The sequence below is a fragment of the Pristiophorus japonicus genome, chromosome 20 (genome assembly GCF_044704955.1).
Source record: "Pristiophorus japonicus isolate sPriJap1 chromosome 20, sPriJap1.hap1, whole genome shotgun sequence".
Classification (NCBI taxonomy): Eukaryota; Metazoa; Chordata; class Chondrichthyes; family Pristiophoridae; genus Pristiophorus; species Pristiophorus japonicus.
The window spans coordinates 67171992-67198135 of NC_091996.1; the positions used below are offsets into that span (position 1 = coordinate 67171992).

The window sequence follows — 26144 nt, forward strand, 5'->3', positions numbered from 1 at the left end:
ATTTCCCTCAGTTCCTCCTCCTTACTAGACCCTCTGACCCCTTTTATATCCGGAAGGTTGTTTGTGTCCTCCTTAGTGAATACCGAACCAAAGTACTTGTTCAATTGGTCCGCCATTTCTTTGTTCCCCGTTATGACTTCCCCTGATTCTGACTGCAGGGAACCTACGTTTGTCTTTACTAACCTTTTTCTCTTTACATATCTATAGAAACTTTTGCAATCCGTCTTAATGTTCCCTGCAAGCTTCTTCTCGTACTCCATTTTCCCTGCCTTAATCAAACCCTTTGTCCTCCTCTGCTGAGTTCTAAATTTCTCCCAGTCCCCGGGTTCGCTGCTATTTCTGGCCAATTTGTAGGCCACTTCCTTGGCTTTAATACTATCCCTGATTTCCCTTGATAGCCACGGTTGAGCCACCTTCCCTTTTTTATTTTTACGCCAGACAGGAATGTACAATTGTTGTAGTTCATCCATGTGGTCTCTAAATGTCTGCCATTGCCCATCCACAGTCAACCTCTTAAGTATCATTCGCCAATCTATCCTAGCCAATTCACGCCTCATACCTTCAAAGTTAGCCTTCTTTAAGTTCTTGACCATGGTCTCTGAATTAACTGTTTCATTCTCCATCCTAATGCAGAATTCCACCATATTATGGTCACTCTTCCCCAAAGGGCCTCGCACAACGAGATTGCTAATTAATCCTCTCTCATTACACAACATCCAGTCTAAGATGGCCTCCCCCCTAGTTGGTTCCTCGACATATTGGTCTAAAAAACCATCCCTTATGCACTCCAGGAAATCCTCCTCCACCGTATTGCTTCCAGTTTGGTTAACCCAATCTATGTGCATATTAAAGTCACCCATTATAACTGCTGCACCTTTATTGCATGCACTCCTAATTTCATGTTTGATGCCCTCCCCAACATCACTACTACTGTTTGGAGGTCTGTACACAACTCCCACTAACGTTTTTTGCCCTTTGGTGTTCTGCAGCTCTACCCATATAGATTCCACATCATCCAAGCTAATGTCCTTCCGAACTATTGCCTTAATTTCCTCCTTAATCAGCAATGCTACCCCACCTCCTTTTCCTTTTATTCTATCTTTCCTGAATGTTGAATACCCCTGGATGTTGAGTTCCCAGCCCTGATCACCCTGGAGCCATGTCTCTGTAATCCCAATCACATCATATTTGTTAACATCTATTTGCACAGTTAAGTCATCCACCTTATTGCGGATACTCCTTGCATTAAGACACAAAGCCTTCAGGCTTGTTTTTTTAACACCCTTTGTCCTTTTAGAATTTTGCTGTCCAATGGCCCTTTTTGTTCTTTGCCTTGGGTTTCTCTGCCCTCCACTTTTCCTCATCTCCTTTCTGTCTTTTGCCAAACTGCTACTGCAAAGTCAGCACTGTGGGAATATCTTCAGCACAAAGACTGCAGCCGTTCAAGAAGGCAGTTCACTATCACTCAAGGGCAATTAGGGTTGGGCAATAAATGCCGGCTTTGCCAGCGACATCCATATCCCATGAACAAATTAATAAAAATGTAGCTCATCAGGAGATTTGTCAGTTTTCAGTCCAATTAATTTCTCCAGCACTATTTTTTTAGTAATACAAATTTCTTTATGTTCCTCATTCTCACTTGGCCCTTGGTTCCCCAATATTTCCAGAATTTGTTGGTGTCTTTTACCATGAAGACAGATACAAAGTTTAATGTCTATGCCATTTCCTTATTTCCCATTATAATTTCTCCTATTTCTGCTTCTCAGGAACCCATGTTTAATTTCGCTAATCTCTTCCTTTTTACATATCTATTGAACCTTTTACAATCGGTTTAATATCTCTTGCTAGTTTACTCTCATATTTTCTCTTTTTTTAAATCAACTTCTTGGTCTTCCTTTGCTGAATTCTAAAATCCTCCCAATCCTCAGGGTTACTACTCTTTTGGCAACTTTATGTCACTTCCTTGAATCTAATACTATCATTAACTTCTCTTTTTAGCCATGGTTGGACCACTTTTCCTGTGGAGTTTGTATTACTTAAGGGAATGTATATTTGTTGCAAATTATGAATTAATTATTTAAATGTTTGCCATTGTTTATATTTTAATCTAGTTTTCCAATCTATATATCTCCCTTCATACCTATGTAGTTTGCATTGTTCAGATTTAAGATCCTTGTTTCAGGTTTAAGTAAACCACTCTCAAACACAATATAAAATTCCATTATATTATGATCACTCTTCCCTAGAGGCTCTTTTACTATAAGGTTATTAATTATGCCTGTCTCATTGCATAATCCTAGATCTAAAATAGAAAGATTTTTCTTGATGATAGCAGTCTGTCCTTTTGCATTTCTGCTGAACTGCACCTGGTGCTATTAAAGGAAATGTGTGTGTAGAGGCATCTGTCATTCATAATTCATAATCTGTCATAATTTACATTGCTATACCTTCAGGCGCAGTTAGGTGCAACTACCTGAAAAGTCATGCAGGAAATTAGGGCACAGTGCTATTCAGGTGAAGGGTGGGGCAGTGGGGGGTATACACACACAAAGAATTAGTGCTCAATTTTATGTGCTTAGCAATTATTTTTTGGGGGCACTAAACCCAGGAAATTCCATCCTAATTGTACCTTATAAGAACATAAGAATTAGGAACAGGAGTAGACCATCTAGCCCCTCGAGCCTGCTCCGCCATTTAACAAGATCATGGCTGATCTGGCCGTGGACTCAGCTCCACTTACCCGCCCGCTCCCGTAACCCTTAATTCCCTTATTGGTTAAAAATCTATCTATCTGTATAAAAATCTATCTAACTGTATAAAAAAATCTACTTATCTGTATAGTTTTAGAAAGAAATAACTTGCATTTGTATAGCACCTTTCAGGACCTTAGGTAATCCCAAAGCACTTAGAAACATAGAAACATAGAAAATAAGTGCAGCAGTAGGCCATCTGGCCCTTCGAGCCTGCACCACCAATCAATATGATCATGGCTGACCATGAACTTCAGTACCCCATTCCTGCTTATACAATGGCTATTTGAAAGGATCCTGTTCCAAGGAGAGCAGATGGATTTTCTGTATAATGCACTTTTCCTCATACCATGAATACATTGATGAAAGTGCCTCCATGGGAAGCCAAAACCTCCTTATACAGCTCTACTATTAGGCATAGGCAGTGAATTATACGTTTGGGAATTACTTAATATTGTTGGCTCTCCTCTATGTTCCTGCACTTTTTCATCCATTTGTCATTAGAATTAATTATGGCTGCTGTGATTATCAAAAACATCCTGCTTTGAATCCACAGTTTTGAGTTTTTTTTAACCAAGTCAACTGTAAATTAATGTCTAGTCTGAATGTGACATAAATTCAGTTAATTATATCATATAGCAATACTGGAATTTCTGAATAAACTTAATTGATTTCATTCTTCAATAATTGGTTAAATTGCAGATTTTTAATTTACCAATGTTACAACCTTGCTGCTCTGTTTAATCAATGGTGTGAAATATAAACTCCTATTATTACCATTGAAAAACGCTTTTATGCAACAATGGATTTTATTGTGATGTTAAAATTACTACAATGCTGATTATCTCCCCCTTATATTGCAATTCTGCCGCTGATCTTTACAGTTACCTTTTCAGCTACAGTGTCCAAATAGAGCAGTTCAGTGCCTCTGTAAGCCTTGCAAATATCTCGTGCTTTTTCCCAAGTTTTGATATAAGATGTAATGAGAACACAGTGATCATTCCAGATGCGCCAGTCAGGATCCCCAGGGCAATTAATATCATCTATACAAACAGGCAAAAGGTAAACATGACTGCGACTGAGATGAATAGATATTTATTAGATTAAGGGCAATGCTCCCGTTAAGCTCGCTCAGAATTGGGAAAGGTTCTGCACAAGCCACTCATCGGCTTTTCCATTGAAAGTACTGCGCATGTGCAGAAATTTAAAGAGACCATGCAGAAAAAGAAACAGGCCAAACAAAGCGCAACTTACAGGGAACATTGGTTGAGGGTATCAAGGAAAATGGATCAAGGGCAGGTAAATGGAGTTGAGGTACAGATCAGCCATAATGGCAGAACAGGCTTGAGGGATTGAATGGCTCACTCTTGTTCTTATGACACAATCAAATTAAAATATTAGTGACATAGTACATATTTCCCTGTAGCAAAAATATTAGTGCCATTATCATTTACATAGGTTTGTGAGGATATGTATACCTTTTTCAAGTTATTTTCTTGCCCTTATTTCTAGATTTAACTATGTACCTTGCAACAACTGTGGCTGGTAACTAGATCTCAGATCTCCATCTCTGCCACTTTCGATCAGATGCTCAGTGATGTGTCAACACAGCCTAGGGTAACTTTCCATCCAATTTGCCAATCCTTCCCTACTTACAATTTCACAATAGTGCTTTGGTTCAGATTGGGAACTTGGTACTGTGGAGATATCATGGTGTTAACCTATGTCCAACAGTGTATTATACCACATATTTATGCTCCAATCATAATATATTTCTTACTATTTTTAGGAACAGTAAAAAGCCCAACAAGCCTAACTCTTAAGTGCTCAAATCCAGATACACACCTTCTCATTATGACTCTCAATTCTCATTATGACTTTCTCCAGAAATGCAGACATTATATTATGTTGGCTGCTTCAAAGGCTTTCCCTGGTAACTTACACAATAAGTCCATTAACCTTTGGGTGGAATATTCCTGTGACTTGCCATTTTATTCCTAACTTTTAAATGTTTAACTAGTATTTTACCTAGTGTTTGAAACCTTCACCAGACTCAACAGTTTGCCAGGATCAATTTTTCCAAAGCCATTCATAATCTTAAAAACTTCTATAAAAAACATCAACGTCTCCTATTTTCCAAAGAAAACAGGCCCAACTTTTTAAGTCTTTCCATATAATACAAACTCATTGGGGGCTAAATTGGATATCCCCTGAAAACAGGCACGGGGATTGCGATGTGCAATTATCCCATGCCTGTTCCATGTAATGAACGCAGCACAGCATCTTTGTGTTGCCTGCTCATTAGCATGATTTATGCAGCCAGCGCTAACCATGCTGCTGATTGGCTGCACACATCAGCAGGGGGCCCAAAATTGATACTTGTTCGCACTACTTAAAGCTAGCCTAGCCTTAAAGGAGAGGTGCAGTGTGGCTGGAGCAGGTGCTGTGAGTTCTTTGTGAGCTGAATCTGACCTGGGAAAGATAGAAGAATGGCTGAACATGGGCACAGGTTTTCTGCTGCTGTACTGGAGATCTTGGTGAAGGAGCTGGAAAGGAGGAGAGACATCCTGCAGGGGGGCAGAAGTCCCTCCAGACCTATGGTGAAAATGCAGTGGGAGCAGATAGCAGCAGAGATCAATGCCAGATGTTTAGCCCCAAGGACCTGGATGCAGTGCTGCAAGAAGTTTAATGACCTCATACGAGTGGTCAAGGTCAGTGAATGCATCTTCAAATATCCATATCCTACCAACTCCATCACTAGCCTCAGCCATTGCTCAATGCACCAGCAACAGTCAAAAGAAGCAATCAGCAACTGACCTGTAAGTAGTTGATGATCTCTTTAAATAGCACTGATGGGGGTGATCCTTCCTGCTATTTAACATGTTTTCAGTGGTACAAGTTTAAGCGAGTGTGTTGGCTGGAGCGTTGAGTTCCAAAGTGGCAGTGCTGGCTTCAAATCAGCATTGCACGGTGATTGACATCATGATCTGCCTGCTTTGCATATTACGGTGGACGTCAACTGCGTGCACGCCAATGTATTTACCAAGATGGCATCTGACGTGCTTCACGTCATAAGTATACACATACTCAGACACCATTTTGGAACCTTAAGGACACGCAAAGTGCCTAAAGAATGGGCGTTACCGAGCCTAATTCCTCACCCCTGAAAGTTTTAATTTTCTATGTTATTATGCTCTGCAATTCACTGCCTGGAAAGATGGAAGCAGATTCAATAATAACTTTCAAAAGGGAATTAGATAAACACTTGAAAAGAAAAGACTTAAGGCTATGGGAAAAGAATTGGGGAGAGGGACTAATTGGATAGCTCTTTCAAAGAACTGGATCAAACATGATGGGCCGAATGGACTCCTTCTGTGCTGTATGATTCTATGTTGATCACTTTTGTACCTTCTCAATGATAGCAATATTATCAATCAAGAAATATTGGCCCAGAATCTCCTGGAGATGTGTGTCTTTGTAATGGAGCATTAACGTTGTAGGGACTGTGCCTTTGATGACCTCACAGCAGCATGATTTATTACTCCAAGATCAGTTTTTTTTAAAACATATTTCCAATGCTGAATAAATTATTTATAATCAGCTTTAGCAACAGCAGTTGAGCTGATAGTGTTGCACTTGTGGCTAGAAAACAGTGCTTAGTGTGTGCTGATAGGGACAATTAAGAACATTAATGTTTGCTCTATCTAATCTTCTGAGTGAGTGAGATGACAGTTTGATTTACTGATTGCAGCCAGGCATTACACAGAGGATTATTTGAATACAGTAGTTTTATTCAGATTTTATATATATATGTAAATCAAATGTTCTCTTTGTGATTAAAATGCCTCCACTCCCACTCACATATACCTCCAGTCAAACTTTATTTTAACCACTTACGTTTTTTGCATGTCTTTTGTTGTGGTATGTGGAAATGGAGAGCCAAAATCAAGTTGATCCTAATAAACAGTCTCCCCATAACTTAGAGAACTGCAGCTCAATCAATTATCGACAGCACAATAAAACTAATCATTGTAACATTGATTTACATCTCGCTCTGAGATAAAAAGGTCCAAGATAGACAACATTTATTGTGTAGTTTTAGATAGGAAGCATTATTCCATGTACCAGCCAACCTGATTGTCATGCCTACTATCAACTTGTTATAAAATGTCTGCACATTGCAAGTGTTATTGGAATGCTTTTCTAAAATTACTTTCTTCCTGACATTAAAGAATTATTTAATTTGGAAAATAAATGTTCTGCTCAAATAGACCATTCTAAATTCTATCAAGCTCACAAAAATGCACGTTGGCAAATATTAGCCAACATTTTGATCAGATATGTTAAATAGGAGGATGAAGGAAGTGAAGAGCTGCTCCAAAAAAAACAAAATATCAGTTAACACCTTGGCCCTTTTACACTTGCAAGTACTAAAAGCTTATAGTAGCAAGCATTGGCCATTGGCAGGGGCCCGTGAGCAGCAAAGGCAGACTCGACCATCGGGACAGAAGGCAGCGTGTGGTACACTGACTTGGTGGGGTGGGGGGGCAACGGGTAAGATGTGGAAGCATTTTGAACAGAGCCCCACTTCTCTCTCCCCTTCCGCCATCAACCCTCTCATGGCCCACCCACACTTTCTTGCTAGCAATGAACTGGTGAGCACTTTGCTCCACATCATTGGGGCGCTGAATGGCCAAGGCTAGGTTTTGAGCCATCCTAGTTAAGGTGGCATTCAGAGTGTGTAAGCTTTTGGCGAGGGCAAGCACGCACTCACTTGACTGCTGCGTTTGATGCTCCATGCAGGTGACCACCCTTTCCATGGATGAACACATCATAGCTAGGTGCTGCGACATCATGCAAGTCATGCTTGAGATGAACTCCTCCATTCTCTCTGCAAGCGGGCACATCACAGCAGGGAATCCTGCCAGAGCCTCACGCATATTTTGCTGCTCCTCCAGAATAATCATCTTTGTCAACATCCCCCGAGGTACAACGGGCTGGATTTTTGGGTTGCTTGCACCTCAGTTAGTGCCCCGGAGGGTCGGTAAATAGCTTTTCTAGGTCTAACGGTGGGCGTACAGCTTTTACTGCCTGACCGGCACTTTCAGCTAATGGTTTGCAGCAACGCAAAAACTTATCGCCCTGCCCTCAAGTTTCACTAAGATCATGACGTCAATCCCCGTGCATCGTGACACTTGGGCCCTGGATGCAAAATTCGTCCCCAACACCTCATTTAACGCCCGCTCCAGGAAATGTCTGAAAAACCAGGCGTTCCCAGGGTGCGGTAGATGATATTGACAGAGTATTTAAATGGAGGGATGAGGCTCCTACATCGCAGATCACATTGACTGCAATGGTTGCGCACAGCTTGCTGCGTGAAGTTCCAACTTGCAAATGGCACATTTATCTGTCATTACAGTGCCCTTACAACGTCAGTGAGAATTTAATGAGGGCATTACCAGTTTGACAGCGTATCATGCTCCATGCTATTGCCAGACGGCGTCAAACTAGAAGAAGGGCTTTTGGACATGTCGGGCCATGAATGAGGAGAGGCTGAAGATGTCTGGGAAGGAGGGCTTACCCCCACTCCATGGGTTTATAAGCATCAATGCTCATATCTCCAGCTCTCTGAGGAGCAGTGTGTGAGAAGGCAGCACTTCTGAAAGGAAGTGGTGACAGAGATATACCATCACTTACAGGAAAACCGATACCTGGACCGCTCTGGAGGCAGACCTTCAAGGCAGGACTTCCTTGTGTAATGCCTGATTTTGCGTCCCCAATCATGGAACCTCATTTTTTGACGAATTTGGCAGACGAGAGAGCAAAACTTTTCTAGGCAGTATCAGCACCGCCCCGCTGCCATGAAATCTCAAAAGCCAAAAATCCAGCCCAACATCTGCATCCAGCTGAGCAGAGCTTGGAGCGACCTGTGCCCTCTGACAAGGACTCTCCACTGCTGTCCCTGTTTCCACCATTTGCTCTTGCTCACATGTGATCTGTGAGATACCAGGTGACAACACAACTATCTCGCTTGATGGTCCCACTGACGTGTGTGTATCTGAGCTAGTGCATGGTGTGCATGCGCCTGTGACAGTGCAATCTCAGAGTTAGCGACCTCATCTGAGGAGTCTTCTTCCTCATTCTGCTCTACTGCCTGTTGGACACTTAATGGGCCTGTGGGAGGTAAATACAGGAATTAGAATTGTCATGGTAAGAATGTTTTAAGTTAACATTATGCACATGATCATATTTCACTGGCTGCTGACATCAAGTCAACATGAGTGACTGTTGTATGCCATGTGGCTGTGTGATATGTAATTCTGTCACCAGGTAGCTGGGAACTTCCCCATCTCCATCTCCCACCGCCATGCATTGCACCACTCCACTTATTTCAAGTGCTTCCTCCTCTGCAGCTGTGACCGTGGCAATGACTGAAGGGCCATCTCCGGTTCTCTGCCTCTCCCTGGTGTTCTGTGTTCTCTTTTCCTGCAATGAGGGAAATAAGAGACTTTTGAGTGAAAGTTATGGAATGAATGAAACGGATGGATGGACAACATCTGTTGAGGATGACTTTGAAGGAGAGGCAAGACATTGCATTAATATGAGGGTGAGTGTCAGTGGTGGATGGTCAGATGGGGATGTGAGAACGTGCTTAGACAGAGAATGAAGAATGTATCAGCAAGGTACATTGGTGTGAGGAGTGATGTGCAGGAGTAGGCTTGGGAAGTTAGTGAGGGGGTTGGGGTGACACGCATATCAGGATGTAGTTGAATGTGGCATTGTACTTACCTTTCCAGTCATTAAATTTCTTCCTGCACTATATCTAGAAGTATTAAGTCTAGGTTTGGTCCCTGCACTTTTTGAAGGATACTAATCTCTGAAGAATATGTATGGGAAGGTAACCAGAACAATAGATAGCTGAATGATTTTTATTTTAGAGAAACAAAAGCTCACAAGGGAAATGTACTTTTTAAATAATGAAGGATTAGTCTCAATTAGGTTGGATAGGTTATTTGAGATAGATATGAATGGTAAAATTAAGGGGCATGCATATAAAATACATAACCAGAGTTAGGTTACATGACAGCAAGTATTTCTTTATATGGAGTCATTGCTCGATGGAACAGATTACAGTAACGTTTGCTGGACATGGAGTCACTGCTGGTTGACAGGCTCTGAGTGAATCATATCACAGAATCATATAGCATAGAAGACCAGCATGCCTGAGCATGCTCTTTAAAAAAAGCTATCCAATTAGTCCCACTCCCCTGCCCTTTCCCCATAGACTTGTTCCCCTCAGTGTCAACCATGGCTTAGTTGGTAGCATACTTGCCTCTGGGTCAGAAGGTTGTGGGTTCAAGTCCCACTCCAGAGACCTGAGCACCAAAATCTAGCTTAACACCAGCTGCAATACTGAGAGCGTGCTACACTGTCTGAGTTGTGTCTTTCAGATAAGATGTTAAACTAAGGCCCCATCTGCCTTCTCAAGTGGATATTAAAGATCCCATGGCATGATTTCAAGAAAGTGCAGGAGAGTTCTCCCTGGCCAATATTTATCCCTCAATCAACATTTAAAAAAAAAAAGGATTATCTGGTCATTATCACATTGCTGTTTGTGGAAGCTTGCTGTACACAAATTGGCTGCCATGTTTCCTACATTGCAACAGTGACTACACTTCAAAAAGTACTTAATTGGCTGTAAAGCACTTTGGGATGTCCTAACGTTACGAAAGCACTATATAACTGCAAAAATCTTTCTATTTATCCATTTATCCAATTCTCTTGACCGTTCTATTGAACCTTTCAGGCAGTGCATTCCAGATCATAACAACTCGCTACATTAAAAAAATTCTCATCTCCCCTCTGGTTCTTTTGCCAATTATCTTAAATCTGTGTCTTCTGGTTACTGACCATTCTGCCATTGGAAACAGTTTCTCCTTGTTTACTCTATCAAAACCTTCATAATTTTGAATACCTGTAATAAATATCTCCTTAACCTTCTCTGCTTTAAGGAGAACGATCCCAGCTTTTCTAGTCTCTCCACATAACTAAAATTCCTTATCCCTGGTATCATCAAATTAAGGGAATAAGTTGATGGTTAGTTATATAGTTAGTTGTGATTGTGAAGAGTTATGGCCAGTCACAACCTCTTGCATTTTTATTTTAGGGAGTTGGAAAGAAGTTTCACTTAAGTATTACCTGAATTGGCCAGATTTGTTTCTTTACCTCTCCTGGGTGATTATGTAGTTAAGGTGTGGATCAATGGTGCATCTGGTTGTACTATCTGGATGTCGATTGCTTGATGGGTCGAATGATCTTCCCCCGTCTCTCTTTTTGTATTTCATATATACATTTAGGCTGCAGCAGATCTAATGTAAACACTGAAAATCTCCGAATCTACCAAAAAGCAATGACACAGAAAATGCATCTGCTTAAATAAAAACAGTAACATTTTCAGTGTGTGAGTTATCTACATTACTATCAAATAACACTTTCACTCAAAAGCGCTAGAGGTGAGAAAGTTGAAACTAAATGTTGGGAGGAAAATGTCTTTGGAAGGGCTCACCCATATATTGAGTATAGCTGTAAGGTCACGAAGAACTGGGGGCATCTCTGATATTGTGAGATCAAAAAAAAGTCCCCAACCCTTATGATTTTTTTTCCCTTCCTGATAAGGTCTCCTGTGCTGGTACATTCCATGGTATGAGAGCAAAATCTGGAAAAATTTGTATGGCACAAGAGGCTATTAAACCGTTGAGAGAAAACGGTTCTTCAAATCAAAAACATCTTGCAGGTTCTTGCACTCAAATTCTCATTGATTTCAATTGAAATAAACATCAGGAGAAATGTAAAACATGCTGCTGACTTGCTATCACCCATTTTACGCCATTACACAAAGTCAAGATCCACCCCAGTGAATATATGAACCTCAAGTCAGAAGTCACAATAAGTTCAGGGCTGGATTTTCTGCTGTTGTCCACCTTTGTTTTCATCCCAGAGGGGCGGTAATGGTGGCGGTGAGGTCTTCTGGGCAGGTGGCCAGCTTCCAGCGCCCCGCCGGCGTTTTCGGGGCCAGTTTTGGCAGGGCGCGGAGCATTATTGCCCGGAACACGCAAGCCGGTGTGCAACGTCCCTGGTTGCAACACCGGCTCAATTTTTGACTCCCGCCTGACCCGTAGCGCCCTGCAGCGTGCACTGGTGGGAACGCCTGTGAAAGCAGGCATTTCAAGCTGTAGCAGCTGCAGTGAGGTAAGTAATGCCGGTATCCGATAAGTGTGATTATTTTTTCTTTTATTCTTTTTGCAATTTATGTTGTGGTGGTGTGGGCTATGTATTGGAATGTTTTTGGTGGGTTTCTTTCAGTTTTTTTTTGTTTCTCCCCAGACCTCTCAGAGCACTCCCAGAATGGCTTTTTAGCTCGGGATTTTCGCATGCTCAGCCGACCTAGTGCCCCAAGAGAGGTGTGCAATGCCTCCTTTAGCGCTCCACCCCACACCCAGGGCCGAACTGCCAATTTTGCTGACTGAGGCTCAAACTATTCCAGGCACAAACCTTACCGCACCGCCACCATTACTACCCCAAAATGAGCAAAGCTGAAAATCCAGCCCAGAGTCTCCAAAGCCCAACTTCAATTTTACTAGAGCTCCTTGGTGCCACATTCGGTCAAATGCTGCCATGATGTCACCCATAGTCCTGCCACATCCAGTCATGAATGGTGGTGGACAAAAACAACTAATGGGAGGAGGAGGCTCCATGATCGGAACCCAGCACGCAAGTGCAAAAGACAAGGCTGATGCATTCGCAATCACCTTTAGCCAGAAGTGGCAAGTGGATGATTCATCTTGGCCTCCTCCTGAGGTCCCCACCATCACAGATGCCTTTCTTCAGCCAATTCAATTCACTCCTCGTGATATCAAGAAACGGCTGAGCGCACTGGATACAGCAAAGGCTTTGGGCCCTGACAACATTCCGGCTGTCGTGCTGATGTCTTGTGCTCCAGAACTAGCTGCACCTCTGGCCAAGCTATTCCAGCACAGGTACAACACTAGCATCAACTGACAAAGTGGAAACTTTCCCAGGAATGTCCAGGCCACAAAAAGCAGGACAAATCCAATTTGGCTAATTATCACCCCATCAGCCATCTCTCAATGATCAGCAAAGTGATAAGAACATATGAACATAACAAATAGGAACAGGAGTAGGCCATACGGCCCCTCGAGCCTGCTCTGTCATTCAATAAGATCATGGCTGATCATCGATATCAAGTCCACTTTCCCACTCAGCCCTCTAGGGCAGAGAATTCCAAAGATTCACAACCCTCTGAGTGAAGACATTCCTCCTCATCCTCGGTTTTAAATGGTCTACCCTTTATCCTGAGACTGTGCCCCTTAGTTCTAGATACTTTACCTAGAGGAAACAACCTCTCAACAATCGACCCTGTCAATCCCCTTCAGAATCTTGTGTCTCAATGAGATCACCTCTCATTCTTCTGAACTCGAGAGTTAGTACCATTCTACACAATCTCTCATCATATGACATATATCTCATCCCAGGAATCAATCGAGTGAGCCATCGTTGCACTGACTCCAAGGCAAGTATATCCTTCCTTAGATAAGGAGACCAAAACTGTGCACAGTACTCCAGGTGTAGTCTCACCAAGGTCCTGTACAATTGTAGCAAGACTTCCTTACTCTTATACTCCAAGCCTCTTGAAATAAAGGACATGCCATTTGCCTTCCTTATTGCTTGCTGTACCTGCAGGCTAGCTTTCTGCGTATCTTGCACAAGGATACCCGAATCTCTCTGAAAAGTTTCTCATCATTTAAAAAATATTCTGTTTTTCTATATATCCTACAAAGTGAATAACCTCACATTTTCCTTCATTATACTCCATCTGCCACCTTACTTCCCACTCACTTAGTCTAGCTATACAGGTACAGTGTCGAGAATCCGAAAGCCTCAGGATCTAGGCCACTCCGGATTCTGTGTATTTCCGGACTTCAGAACGTCTTTACGACGTCCCGAATCCGGAAACGCCCGAGCCCAGGTTCATGTATTTCCGAACTTCGGAACATCTTTCCAATATCCCGAGTCCGGAAACACCTAGGCCTAGGTAGGTAGGGGAGGGGAGATGAGGGTCGAGCGACAGCGGCCGGGGTCAAGCAGCGGCGGAGGGGGGGGCGATCAAGCAGGGGCGGTGAGGTCAGCCCGAGGCGAGGAGAGGATGGCGGCAGCCCAAGGCGGGGGAGAGGTCGCCGATGGCCCAAGGCAGGGCCCAGATTCCGGACCATTTTCCTGATTCCGGACGACCCCGCCATGGATCGTCCCGGTGTCTGGATTCTGGAACAGTACGGATTTCACAACACTGGATTCTCGACGGTGTACCTGTATCCCTTTTCAGACTCTGTTCTCATCATAGCTTACTGTCCCACCTAGCTTTGTATCGTCAGCAAACTGAGATACATTACACTCGGTTTCTTCATCTAGATTATTAATATAGATTGTAAATAGCTGAGGCCCCAGCACTGATCCTTGTGGCACCCCACTAGTTACAGCCTGCCAACCTGAAAAAGACTTGTTTATCCTTACTCTGTTTTCTATCTGTTAACCAATCCTCTATCCATGCTAATACATTACCTCCAATCCCATGAGCCCTTATCTTGTATAATAACTTTTTATGTGGCATCTTATCGAATGCCTTTTGGAAATCCAAATATACTACATCCACTGGTTCCCCTTTATCTACCCTGCTAGTTACATCCACAAAAATTTGACAAATGCGATTTCCCTTTCATAAAACCATGTTGACTCTGCTTAATCATGTTATGATTTTCTAAGTGTCCTGATACCACTTCCTTAACAATGGATTCCAGTATTTTCCCGACGACTGATGTCAGGTTAACTGGCTTGTAGTTCCCCGTTTTCTCTCTCCCTCCTTTCTTGAACATTTGCTACCTTCCAATCCGCTGGGACTATTCTAGAATCTAGGGAATTTTGGAAGATCAAAACCAATGCATCCATTAACACTGCAGCCACGTCTTTTAGAACCCTGGGATGTAGGCAGTCCGGTCCAGGGGATTTGTTGGCTTTTAGTCCATCAGTTTCTCTAGTACTTTTTCTCTACTTATATTAATTACATTAAGTTCCTCACCCTCATTAGACCCTTGGTTCCCCACCATGTTAATTATGCTTTTTGCGTCTTCTATTGTGAAGACAGATACAAAATATTTGTTTAACGTTTCTGCCATTTTCTTATTCCCCATAATAATTTCATCTGTCATTGACTGTGCTATCAAGTGGTACTTACTCACCAATAACCTCCTCACCGATGCTTAGTTTTGGTTCTGCCATGACCACTCAAGTCCAGACCTCGTTATAGCCTAGATCTAAACATGGACAAAAGAGCTGAATTCCAAAGGTGAGGTAGAGTGACTGCTCTTGACATCAAGCAGCATATGACCGAGTGTGGCACCAAGGAGCCCTAGTAAAATTGTAAACAGGAATCAGGGGGAAAACTCTCCACTGACTGGAGTCATACCTAGGTTGTGGTTGTTGGAGGCCAATTATTTCAGCCCCAGGAGTTTTTCAGGACAGTCTCCTAAGCCCAACCATCTTCAGCTGCTTCATCAATGACCTTCCTGCCATCAGAGTTTGAGCACAGAGCTTGGAGACAGAGTTGGGAGAATGCAAACAGAGTCATTCTCAGCATTGCTGGTGAAGGAGAAGGAGCTAATGAACTGAAGTGCACAGGACAGTTCCTTGCAAGAAGGTGTTGTTGTTCCAACAGGTGTTGCTGCTCCAATAGATGTTACTGCTACAGAGAGTCTCTCTGTGAGAGGAGGAGTAGCTGCCTGTTACTGCTACAGAGATGCCAGGAGAGAGGATAGAGAAGGGGTTTGGCCCCAAGTGGAGTATAGTGTCCAATTCTGGGCACTACACTTTAGAAAGGATGTGAAGGCCTTAGAGAAGGTGCAGAAAAGATTTACGAGAATGATTCCAGGAATGAGGGACTTCAGTTACATTAGACTGGAGAAGCTGGAGTTGTTCTCCTTGGAGCAGAGAAGATTGAGAGATTTGATAGAGGTGTTCAAAATCATGAGGGGTCTGGACAAGATAGATAGAAAAACTGTGTCCATTAGCAAAAGGGTCGAGAATCAAAGGACACAGATTTAAGGTGATTGGCAAAAGAACCAAAAGCGATGTAAGAAAATAACTTTTTTACGCAGCAAGCGGTTAAGATCTGGAATACACAGCCTGAAAGGGAGTTGGGCAAGTATCGGAAGGAATAATCTTTGCAGGGCTACAGGGAAATGGCAGGGGAGTGGGACTAGCTGAGAGTCGGCACAGGCTCGATGAGCTGAATGGCCTTCTTCCGTGCTGTAACGATTCTATGACAAAGCAGCCCGCTTGATTGGCACCCTATTCTCATTCACTCCCTTCACCAACCTCATTAACCAAGACAGAATTGTGTGTAACTTGGAGCAGAAGTTGTAGGTGATGGTGTTCCCATGTGCCTGCTGCCCTTGACCTTCTAGGTGGTAGAGGTATCGGATTTGGGTGGTGCTGCTGAAGAAGCCTTGGTGTGTTGCTGTAGCATATCTTATAAATGGCGCATGCTGCAGCCATGGTGTGCCAGAAGTGGAGGGAATGAATGTTTAAGGTGGTGGATGGGGTGCCAATCATGCAGGCTGCTTTGTCCTGGTTGATGTTGAGCTTCTTGAACATTGATGGTGCTGCACTCATCTAGGCAAGTGGAGAGTATGCCATCACACTCCTCGCGTGCCTTGTAGATGGTGGAAAGGCTTTGGGAAGTCAGGAGGCAAGACACTCGCCACAGAATACACAGCTTATGGCTGGTCCAGTTAAGTTTCTGGTCAATGACTCCCCCCAGGATGTTGATGGTGGGTGATTCGGTGATGGTACTGCTGTTGAATGTCAGGGAGCAGTGGTTAGATTCTCGCTTATTGGAGATAGTCATTGCCTGACATTTGTGTGGCGAGAATATTACTTGCCACTTATCAACCCAAGCCTGAATGTCATCCAGGTCTTGTTGCATTCGGGCATGGACTGATTATTATCTGAGGAGTTGCGAATGGAAGTGAACATTGTGCAATTATCAGCGAACATCCCCACTTCTGACGTTATGATGGAAGGAAGGTCATTGATGAAGCAGCTGAAGGTGATTGGGCATCGGACAGTGACCTGAGGAACTCCTGCAGCAATGTCCTCAGACTGAGATGATTGACCTCCAACAACCACAACCATCTTCCTTTGTGCTAGGTATGACTCCAGCCAGTGGAGAGTTTTCCCCCTGATTCCTATTGAAGCCAATTTTATAGTACTCCTTGATGCCACACTCAGTCAAATGCTGCCTTGATGTCAAGGGCAGTCACTCTCACCTCACCTCTGGAAAACAGCTATTTTCTCCATGTTTGGACCAAGGCTCTAATGAGGTCTGGAGCCAAATGGTCCTGGTAGATCCCAAACTGAGCATTGGGGAGCAGGTTTATCGGTGAGTAATTGGCGCCGACACCTTCCATCACTTTGCTGATTGATGGGGTGGTATTTGGCCGGATTGGATTTGTCCTGCTTTTAGAGGACAGGATATACCTAGGCAGTTTTCCATATTGTCGAGTAGATGCTGGTGTTGTAGCTGTACTGGAACTGCTTGGCTAGAGGCACAGCTAATTCTGGAGCAAAAGTTTTCAGCATGAGGATTTAATGAGCAGAGTGGATAAAAGGAAACCAGTAGATGTGTGTTTGGATTTCCAGAAGCCATTCGATAAGATGCCATATAAAAGGTTATTGCATAAGATAAGAGCTCACGGAGTTGGGGGTAATATATTAACATGGATAGAGGATTGGCTAACAAACAGAAAGTCGGGATAAATATGTCATTTTCAGGTTGGCAAACTGCAACTAATGGGGTGCCACAGGGATCAGTGCTGGGGCCTCAACTATTTATAATCTATATTAATGATTTAGATAAAGGTACCGAGTGTATGTAGCCAAATTTGCTGATGATACAAAGACAGGTGGGAAAGAAAGTTGTGAGGATGACAAAGAATCTGCAAAGGGATATAGACAGGCTAAATGAGTGGGCAAATGGCAGATGGAGTATAATATGATAAAGTGTGAGGTTATCCACTTTACAGGAAAAATAAAAAAGCAAATTATTATTTAAATGGGGAGAGATTGCTAAATGCTGCAGAACAGAAGGATCTGGGGGTCCTTGTACATGAAACTCAAAAAGTTTGCATGCAGGTACAGCAAGTAATTAGGAAAGCAAATGGAATGTTGGCCTTTATTGCAAGGGGAATGGAGTATTAAAGTAAGGAACTCCTGCTGCAACTATACAGACCACACCTGAAGTACAGCGTACAGTATTGGTCTCCTTAAGAAGGATATACTTGCATTGGAGGCAGTTCAGAGAAGGTTCACGAGGTTGATTCCTAAGATGAAGGGGTTGTCATATGATGGAAGGATTGAGCAGGTTAAGCCTATACTCATTGGACTTTCGAAGACAGAGAGGTGATCTTATTGAAACGTATAAGATTCTGAGGGGGCTCGACAGTTTGGATGCAGAGAGGATGTTTCCTCTCGTGGGGGAATCTAGAACTAGGGGGCATAGTCTCAGAAGAAGCAGCTGCCCATTTAAAATGGAAATTAGGAAGAATTTCTACTCTCAGAAGGTCGTGAATGTTTGGAATCCTCCACCCCAGAGAGCTGTGGAGGCTGGGTCATTGAATAAATTTAAGGTGGAGATAGATAAATTTTTGAAGGATAAGGGAGTCAAGGGTTATGGGGAGAGGTCAAGGAACTGGAGTTGAGGCCAAGATCAGATCAGCCATGATCGTATTGAATGGCGGAGCAGGCTCAAGGGCCAGATGGCCTACTTCTGCTCCTATTTCTTATGTTCTTATGACTGCCGGGATGTTGTCAGGGTCCATAGCCGTTACTGTATCCAGTGCACTCAGCCCGGCAGTCATAAGATGGTAGTGAGGAATATGCCGAGCCATGAGGTTACAGATTGTGGTGGAATACAATTCTGCTGCTGCTGATGATCCACAGTGCCTTATGAATGCCCAGTTTTGAGCTGCTAGATCTGTTCAGAATCTATCCCATTTAGCACGGCAGTAGTGCCACACATGATAGAGGGTGTCCTCAGTGTGAAGATGGGATTTCGTCTCCACAAGGATTGTACGGTGGTCACTGCTACCAATGCTGTCACAGACAGATGCAACAGGTAGATTGGCGAGGGCGAGGTCAAGTACGTTTTTCCCTCGTGTTGCTTCTCTCACCACCTGCCGCAGCCCTAGTCTGGCAGTAAAGTCCTCGTCTGGCAGTAAAGTCCTCCAGTACTCAGCCAGCTTGATCAGTATTGGTGCTAGCAAGCCACACTTGGTGATGGACATTGAAGTCCCCCACCCGGAGTACATTCTGTGTTCTTGCTATGCTCAGTGGTTCTTCCAAGTGGTGTTCAACATGGAGCTGGGCTGATTCAACAGCTGAGGGAGGGTGGTAGGTGGGAATCAGCAGGTTTGATTGCCCATGTTTGACCTGAAGCCATGAGACTTCCATCGGGTCCAGAGTCAATGTTGAGCACTCTTAGGGCCAGTACCTCCCGACTGTATACCACTGTCCCACCACCTATGGTGGGTTTGTCCTGCTGGTTTGACAGGACATATCTGGGACATTGGCTGAAAGGTGAGATCCTGTGAGTGCGACTATGCTTGACGAGTCTGTAGAAAAGCTCTCCCAATTTTGGTATAAGTCTCCAGATGTTGGTGAGGAGGACTTTGCAGTGTCGACTGGGCTGGGTGTGCCATTGCCTTGTCCGAACCCAGTGCCAAGGTTGATATTGGGTGGTCCTTCCGGTTTTATTTTTATTATTGTTTCTCGTAGCAGTATTGTACAACTGAGTGGCTTGCTAGGCCATTTCAGTGGGAAGTTAAGAATCAACCACATTGTTCTGGATCTGGAGTCACATATAGGCCTGAAAAGTCAACAGTAAACCAGATGGGGGTTTTTTACGAAAATCCGATAGTTTCATGTTCACCTTTACTGAGACTAGTTTTTTTTATTCCAGATTTATTTAATTAACTGAATTTAAATTCCCCATAGTGTTTACGCTACTGGACTAGTAATCCAGAGGCCTGCACTAACAATCCAGAAAGATGAGTTAAAATCCCACCACAGCAACTGGGGAATTTAGAAATTGCCTAGCAAGCCACTCAAATGTATAAGGTGGCTCACCACCTCCTTCTCAAGGGCAACTATGGATGGGCAATAAATGCTGGCCTTGCCAGCAATGCCCACATCCTGTAAATGAATAAACTAAAGAACACACTTTGGTTTGTTTCAGATTCCCTTACCTTAGTTTGAAGGATCCATGTTCACAGGAGTTCAGTATCCAACATCAGACTAGAAAATAAGGGGGTATATCTTGACTTTGTATGTTATGGTAAAATGGGAGAGCGAGACAGCAATCCCTTTTTTTACATCTCTCAATTTTTATTTCCATTGATTTGAATTACAAATAAAAATCGGGAGATGCTGACTCCTGATCACCTGTTTTACAAAGTCAAGGTCTACCTCAAATACTCTTCCTATCCCAGCACAGGCCTCAATATCTACTCATGAAGGGCAAGTAGTTATGGGGCAGATTTTGTGGTAAAGATCCGGTTTGTTCTCACTATGGACCATTAAGCACCAGAAAAATTGGGAATGGTGGATAGTGGGCGGCCAATTTGATACCACCCATTTTACACTATCACCCAAAGTTAAAATGGCCTTCACTGCCATTGAACACCTCAACAATGACTATGGAAGCTGGGGTCCAATCATGAACATTTTCCAATCCTCTCTGGCTACAGGTGTGGTGTCGGAAGACTGGAGAACTGCTAACGTTGTACTGTGGTTTAAAAAGGGAGAAAGGGATAGACCGAGTAATTACAGGCCTGTCAGGCTAACCTCGGTGGCGGAAAAATTATTGGAAAAAAATTCTGAGGGACAGGATAAATCGAGGACAGTCAGCATGGATTTATTAGGGGAAAGTAGTGTCTGACTAACTTAATTGAATTTTTTGAAGAGGTAACAAGGAGGGTGGATGAGGTTAGTGCATTTGATGCAGTGTATATGGATTTTAGTAAAGCTTTTAATAAGGTCCCACATGGCAGACTGGTCACAAAAATAAAAGCTCATGGGAATCCAAGGCAAAGTGACAAGTTGGATCCAAAATTGGCTCAGAGGCAGGAAGCAAAGGGTAATAGTTGATGTGTGTTTTTATGACTGGAAGGCTGTATCCAGTGGGGTTCTGCAGGGCTTAGTACCAGATCCTTTGCTTTTAGTGGTATATATCAATGATTTAGACTTGAATTTAGGGGTTATGATTAAGAAGTTTGCAGATAATACAAACATTGGCTGCGTGGTTGATAATGAGGAAGAAAGCTGTAGACTGCAGGAAGATATCAATGAACTGGTCAGGTAGGCAGAACAGTAGCAAATGAAGTTCAATCTGGAAAAGTGTGAGGTAATGCATTTGGGGAGGGCTAACAAGGCAAGGGTATACATTAAATGGTACAACACTGAAGTGTAGAGGAACAGAGGGACCTTGGAGTACATGTTCACAGACCCCTGAGGGTAGCAGGACAGATAGATAAGGAGGTTAAGAAGGCATACAGAATACTTTCCTTTATTAGCCCAGGCATAGAATACAAGAGCAGGGAGGTTATGCTTGACTTCTTTAAAACACTTATTAGGCCATAGCTAGAGTACTGCATGCAGTTCTGGTCACCACATTACAGGAAAGATGTGATTGCACTGAAGAGAGTACGGAGGAGATTTGAGGATGTTGCCTGAACTGGGGATTTTTAGTTATGAGGAAAGATTGGAAAGGCTGGTGTTGTTTTCTTTGGAACAGAGGAAGCTGAGGGGAGATTTAATTGAGGTATATAAAATTATGAGGGGCCCAGAATGGATAGGAAGGACCTATTTCCCTTATCAGAGGGCTCAACAACCAGGTGGCATAAATTTAAAGTAATTGGTAGGAGGTTTAGAGGGAATTTTTTTCACCCAGAGGGTGGTGGGAGTCTTGAACTCACTGCCTGAAAGGGTGATAGAGGCAGAAACCCTCACCACATTAAAAAAATACTTGGATATGCACTTGAAGTGCTGTAACCTACAGGGCTAGGGACCAAGAGCTGGAAAGTGGGATTAGGCAGGATAGCTTTTTGTCGGCCAGCATAGACAGGATGGGCCAAATAGCCTCTTTCAGTGCTGTAAATTTCTGTGATTCAATGAATCTCTAATTACCTGCGTAGACTCGCGTTATTGCCATCAACACCACCATTAAGCACTTGGCCAATCGCGCCATTTCAAACGGCCTTTGCCGCGTGGCTTTGTCTCCCGCGCTCTGTTTGCGCGCCGCTTCCAGCACCCTGATTGGCCGCCCTGGCTCCGCGTCCTCCCCGTTAGGCGCGCCGCTCCCAAGACTATGATTGGCCTCCTGGCTCCGCTCCCAGTTCCGCGCGCCGCTCCCTGCACTCTGATTGGCCTTCTGGCTCCACGCCCTGTTCCTCGCGCTGCTCCAAGCACCCTGATTGTACCCTCTCCGGTTTTAATAATCGCGAAGTAGCTTCAACCGTTGGCGCCATTTTAGTGAAGAGAATTGAAGTTGAGGTACCTCAGACAGTACATCTCGTGAAAGAGAAAGATGAAACGAGTGTTTCCGTGTGTCCTTTCAATTCTGAGATGCAAGCCTGAAAGGTATATATTTAAAATTGTCAATTTATATAATTAACTAATTTATATGTACCTATGAACAGCCAACAAGACGTCATTTAAATCCCGAGCTCCACAGGTATGTGCTTTCTCACCAGTTAAATACACGAGCAACACACCAACAATCTATTGTTGCATACTTAATTGTGTATTTTCAATGAATATTTTCATTAGTAGGAAAGCCAGCAAAATGTGTGAGGAACCTGAACAGGGAAATTGCTATTCATTTTTGGAAGTTGAAATAATGCCCCTCTTTCACATAAAGTAGGATTTGCAGATGATTGTGCAACATGACTGTTACCTGGCAATCAAGTATACATGACATAGGAAAAGTAATCATGGCTAACAATTGCTATGCACTTTTTATTGTGTTGTTTTCTTACTGTTTTAATCACTAGCATTAACATACAGGGCAATTATTTACATATAGGTCTTAACTATAGCAGTGCTCAACTGCCAAAGATTGGGAGGAATTTTGGCTTATAGTCAGCATTTTTCGCACAGGAGAGTTATTTGAACTTGGAGTACTTTACCATACATGGCTATTGAGGCAAAGATTATAAACATTGTGTAAAAGGGAATGGGATACTAGTTGAAAAGGAAAAATGCAAAAGGTTATGGGGAGGAATATTGAAATGCCACAAGGCATTACATTAATTTATCTCACTGTCATATCAGACTACAAGGTATGTATGTGAAACCCAATGTGCATTCAACAATAAGGGGCTAGTATGGGAATCTACAACACGCAGGCAGGCAGATTAGAACCCCTATTCAGGGTGAGGTCTAAACAAGTTTCCTCTGAAGGAAACAGTTTGTGAGAGGATAGCAAATGAAAGGTGAAGGTAGAATGATTATCCTAGAAGTGCAAAGCATAGAGTGCCACATACTCTTCCCCCACAGAGGATCCTGGTAGGAAAGCATATCCTAGTGTGGTGAAGAACTCCAATTGTGGAGAGTCAATCAAAAAGGGAAAACAAGCTGTTGGGGTAAAAAGAAGACTTCTCTTCCTCAAGGTGAACTCCCTGATATAAGGAATCGACACCCGGCCATTTGTATAGCGACCACGGAATCACTCAAACAAAACATCGGTTTAACCGGTTTTATTCAAGCATGCTAGGGAAGGGTTCCGATGAACATTTCTCAGAACAACAGTTTGCAATTACAGTTACACATTTTCTGAGGTGTGCGACCCTCCTACAAAACCATCGATTGGCCTACTACTATTAGCAAAGTTACATTGATTTGTTGACCCTTATCAGACTGGCTTTGAGTGTTCTTTCCCACCTGTCCATCTCCCATCACATATCACCCTCCCGGAATGTGTTATTCAGTGATGCCAACTTTGCCTCAGTTCCTTGTGATGTGTTGATTAACTTTGTTTTCCAGGGTGGTGCCTCCTTATCCCTCTCCCAAGAACTCTAGTCAAAACTACCAGTCAATACCATCCTGTTCCCATGCTGCTATAATCTATTTCCCAAACATTTTACTGTCCTTGTTCTGTACTGCATATGTAAGTTTCCATGAGTCTGTAATAAGATTAATATATCGGATAGTTCATTAACCATCAAGCTTTGCAACATATCAAGCGTTGCTGCTTCCCCTTCTTAAAACCCATTCAAGCAAATGTATAAGCGAGCTTTACATACATAAGTGAATTTTACATACAATTACAATCCCTACCGTAAGACAGAGGAACCCCTGATTCCTCAGAGCCTCCTAATACTGATAAGCCCTACAATCTAGATCTTTTTTTATCCTCTTACACAAGCCCACAGATTTTTCCTTTGAGATACCTGTCGATAATGTATAATTCTCTCCAACTGAGCTGTTTTCTACAGCATATAAAACCATATATATCAAGGAGAAAGGACTGTTTCCTATTGTCTATTCTCTGCCCTCAGTTTAAGACTGTTACTTGTCTTGTCTAATCTCCCTTTCTGTTACTGTGCATTTTAGCTGCTGCTCCAAACCTGAGCACAATACTTCTATCTCCCTTTTTTGGTCCTTTTCAGCCATTGCTCTCCCCTTCATTTGGCCGTGCCACCTTTCACCATTCCTTTTTCAGGTACTCTTTATTTTTGTTCTCTCCTGCTGTCCTCTCCAGTTTGGATCCCCTTTGAAAAAGCCCACAGCTGCTCTTTCTCCTGTCTTGGTATTCTCTGATGGAACTTTTGTGGCGTCCATTGTTGAACTTAAGAGCAGCAACCCCAACTGCCCTATCCTCCACATTTGTCAAACTTTCGTCCCAGAGCACTCAATGGAGGTTAACCTAATTAACTTTCCTGTCATATGAAGAAAGACTGGATCGACTAGGCTTATATTCAATGGAATTTAGAAGAATGAGAGGGGATCTCATAGAAACATATAAAATTCTGACGGGATTTACATCCCTTTACCCTCCCGATGTTTGGGAAGTCCAGAACCCGGGGTCACAATCTAAGAATAAGGGTTAAGCCATTTAGGACCGAAATGAGGAGAAACTTCTTCACTCGAGCATGTGGAATTCTCTACCACAGAAAGTTGTTGAGGCCAGGTCATTAGATATATTCAAAAGGAAGTTAGCTGTGGCCCTTACGGCCAAAGGGATCAAGAAGTATGGAGAGAAAGCAGGAATGGGGTGCTGAAGTGTATAATCAGCCATGATCATATTGAATGGCGGTGCAGGCTCGAAGGGCCGAATGGCCTACTCCTGCACCTATTTTCTATGTTTTTATGTCACGCTCAACTGGTGGATCAACAATCATTGCCCATCTCTATATTTCCCTACAGAATGTCTGCTCATTCTTGAACATGATCCTTGCCATCCATAACCTTAATGTGGATAATCATTTTGATATCCTGGATTTGACAACAACTTTTCAAAACCTCGCCACTTTTATTTTATTTTCCCTCTACTTCATCCATTTTCTGTGACTCTCTCCTTTTCTGTAACATCCTTGTTGTCTACAGTGCCACTCAGTCCTTCCTGAATTTCTCCATGATATAATCCCCCCTGCTATATTCCTTCAGCCTCCGTGCTCAGTGACTACTAATCTTTGGTGATTTCAACTTCGCCTCAGCCCTCCTTGTCCCCATTTCTGCAAATTCACTGTTCTGTCCTCTCTAAACCTCCATTAAACGACTTATGGGCACCCCTTCAACCTCACCATCTCCCATGTTCTTGCTACTCCCACGCTCTCTATCACTGACAAGGCTATCTCTGATCACTTCCTTGTATCCTGCACCATCAACATCCCTTTACCCTCCCATTTCCTTTAGCTTCTGCCCTTGGAAAACACTGTCCCCCAAGTCCTTTCCAACACCCAGTTCTCTAGTGTTTGGCCCTCCATTTGCCACAATACTTATGCAGTTGTTAACTTGCTCAACAAATCATTTTTACTTTCGATGTGATCATCCCCAGCAACGCCCTCATTGTCTCCCATCCTTTTCAAGCCCCCTGCTATGGCCCCCATTTTTTGCACTCAAGTTCAAGGGGTGCAACTTGAGCATACCTGGTACATGACTGGCTTAACCATTCTGGCCACAACTGGCTTGACCATGTTACCAGGTCTTGTTCTCCTTTTCCAAAACAGCCCATTATTGTAGGATCATCCTAGACGGCTACCTCCT

The 26144-nt window shown here is 43.1% G+C and overlaps 2 protein-coding genes across 51 annotated transcripts in view; one reads left to right on the plus strand and one right to left on the minus strand.

Moving 5' to 3' along the window:
- LOC139232756 (uncharacterized) overlaps positions 1-26144 on the minus strand; it is a 192850-nt gene that overhangs the window by 146475 nt on the left and 20231 nt on the right. The window contains exons 5-6 of the mRNA XM_070863259.1: positions 22065-22358; positions 3639-3793 (exon numbers count right to left, since the gene is read on the minus strand). Coding sequence (XP_070719360.1) covers positions 3639-3793; positions 22065-22358 — 449 coding nt within the window. The remainder of the gene's footprint in view (positions 1-3638; positions 3794-22064; positions 22359-26144) is intronic.
- The window catches only part of LOC139232545 (heat shock protein DDB_G0288861-like), a 990854-nt gene continuing 987069 nt past the window's right edge, over positions 22360-26144 (plus strand). For 42 of the 50 annotated variants that reach the window (XM_070862910.1, XM_070862948.1, XM_070862943.1 and 39 more), the window contains exon 1: positions 22360-22517. The gene's annotated coding sequence lies outside the window, so the exon portion shown is untranslated. The remainder of the gene's footprint in view (positions 22518-26144) is intronic. The other 8 variants (XM_070862957.1, XM_070862913.1, XM_070862930.1 and 5 more) reach the window with 1 other exon arrangement.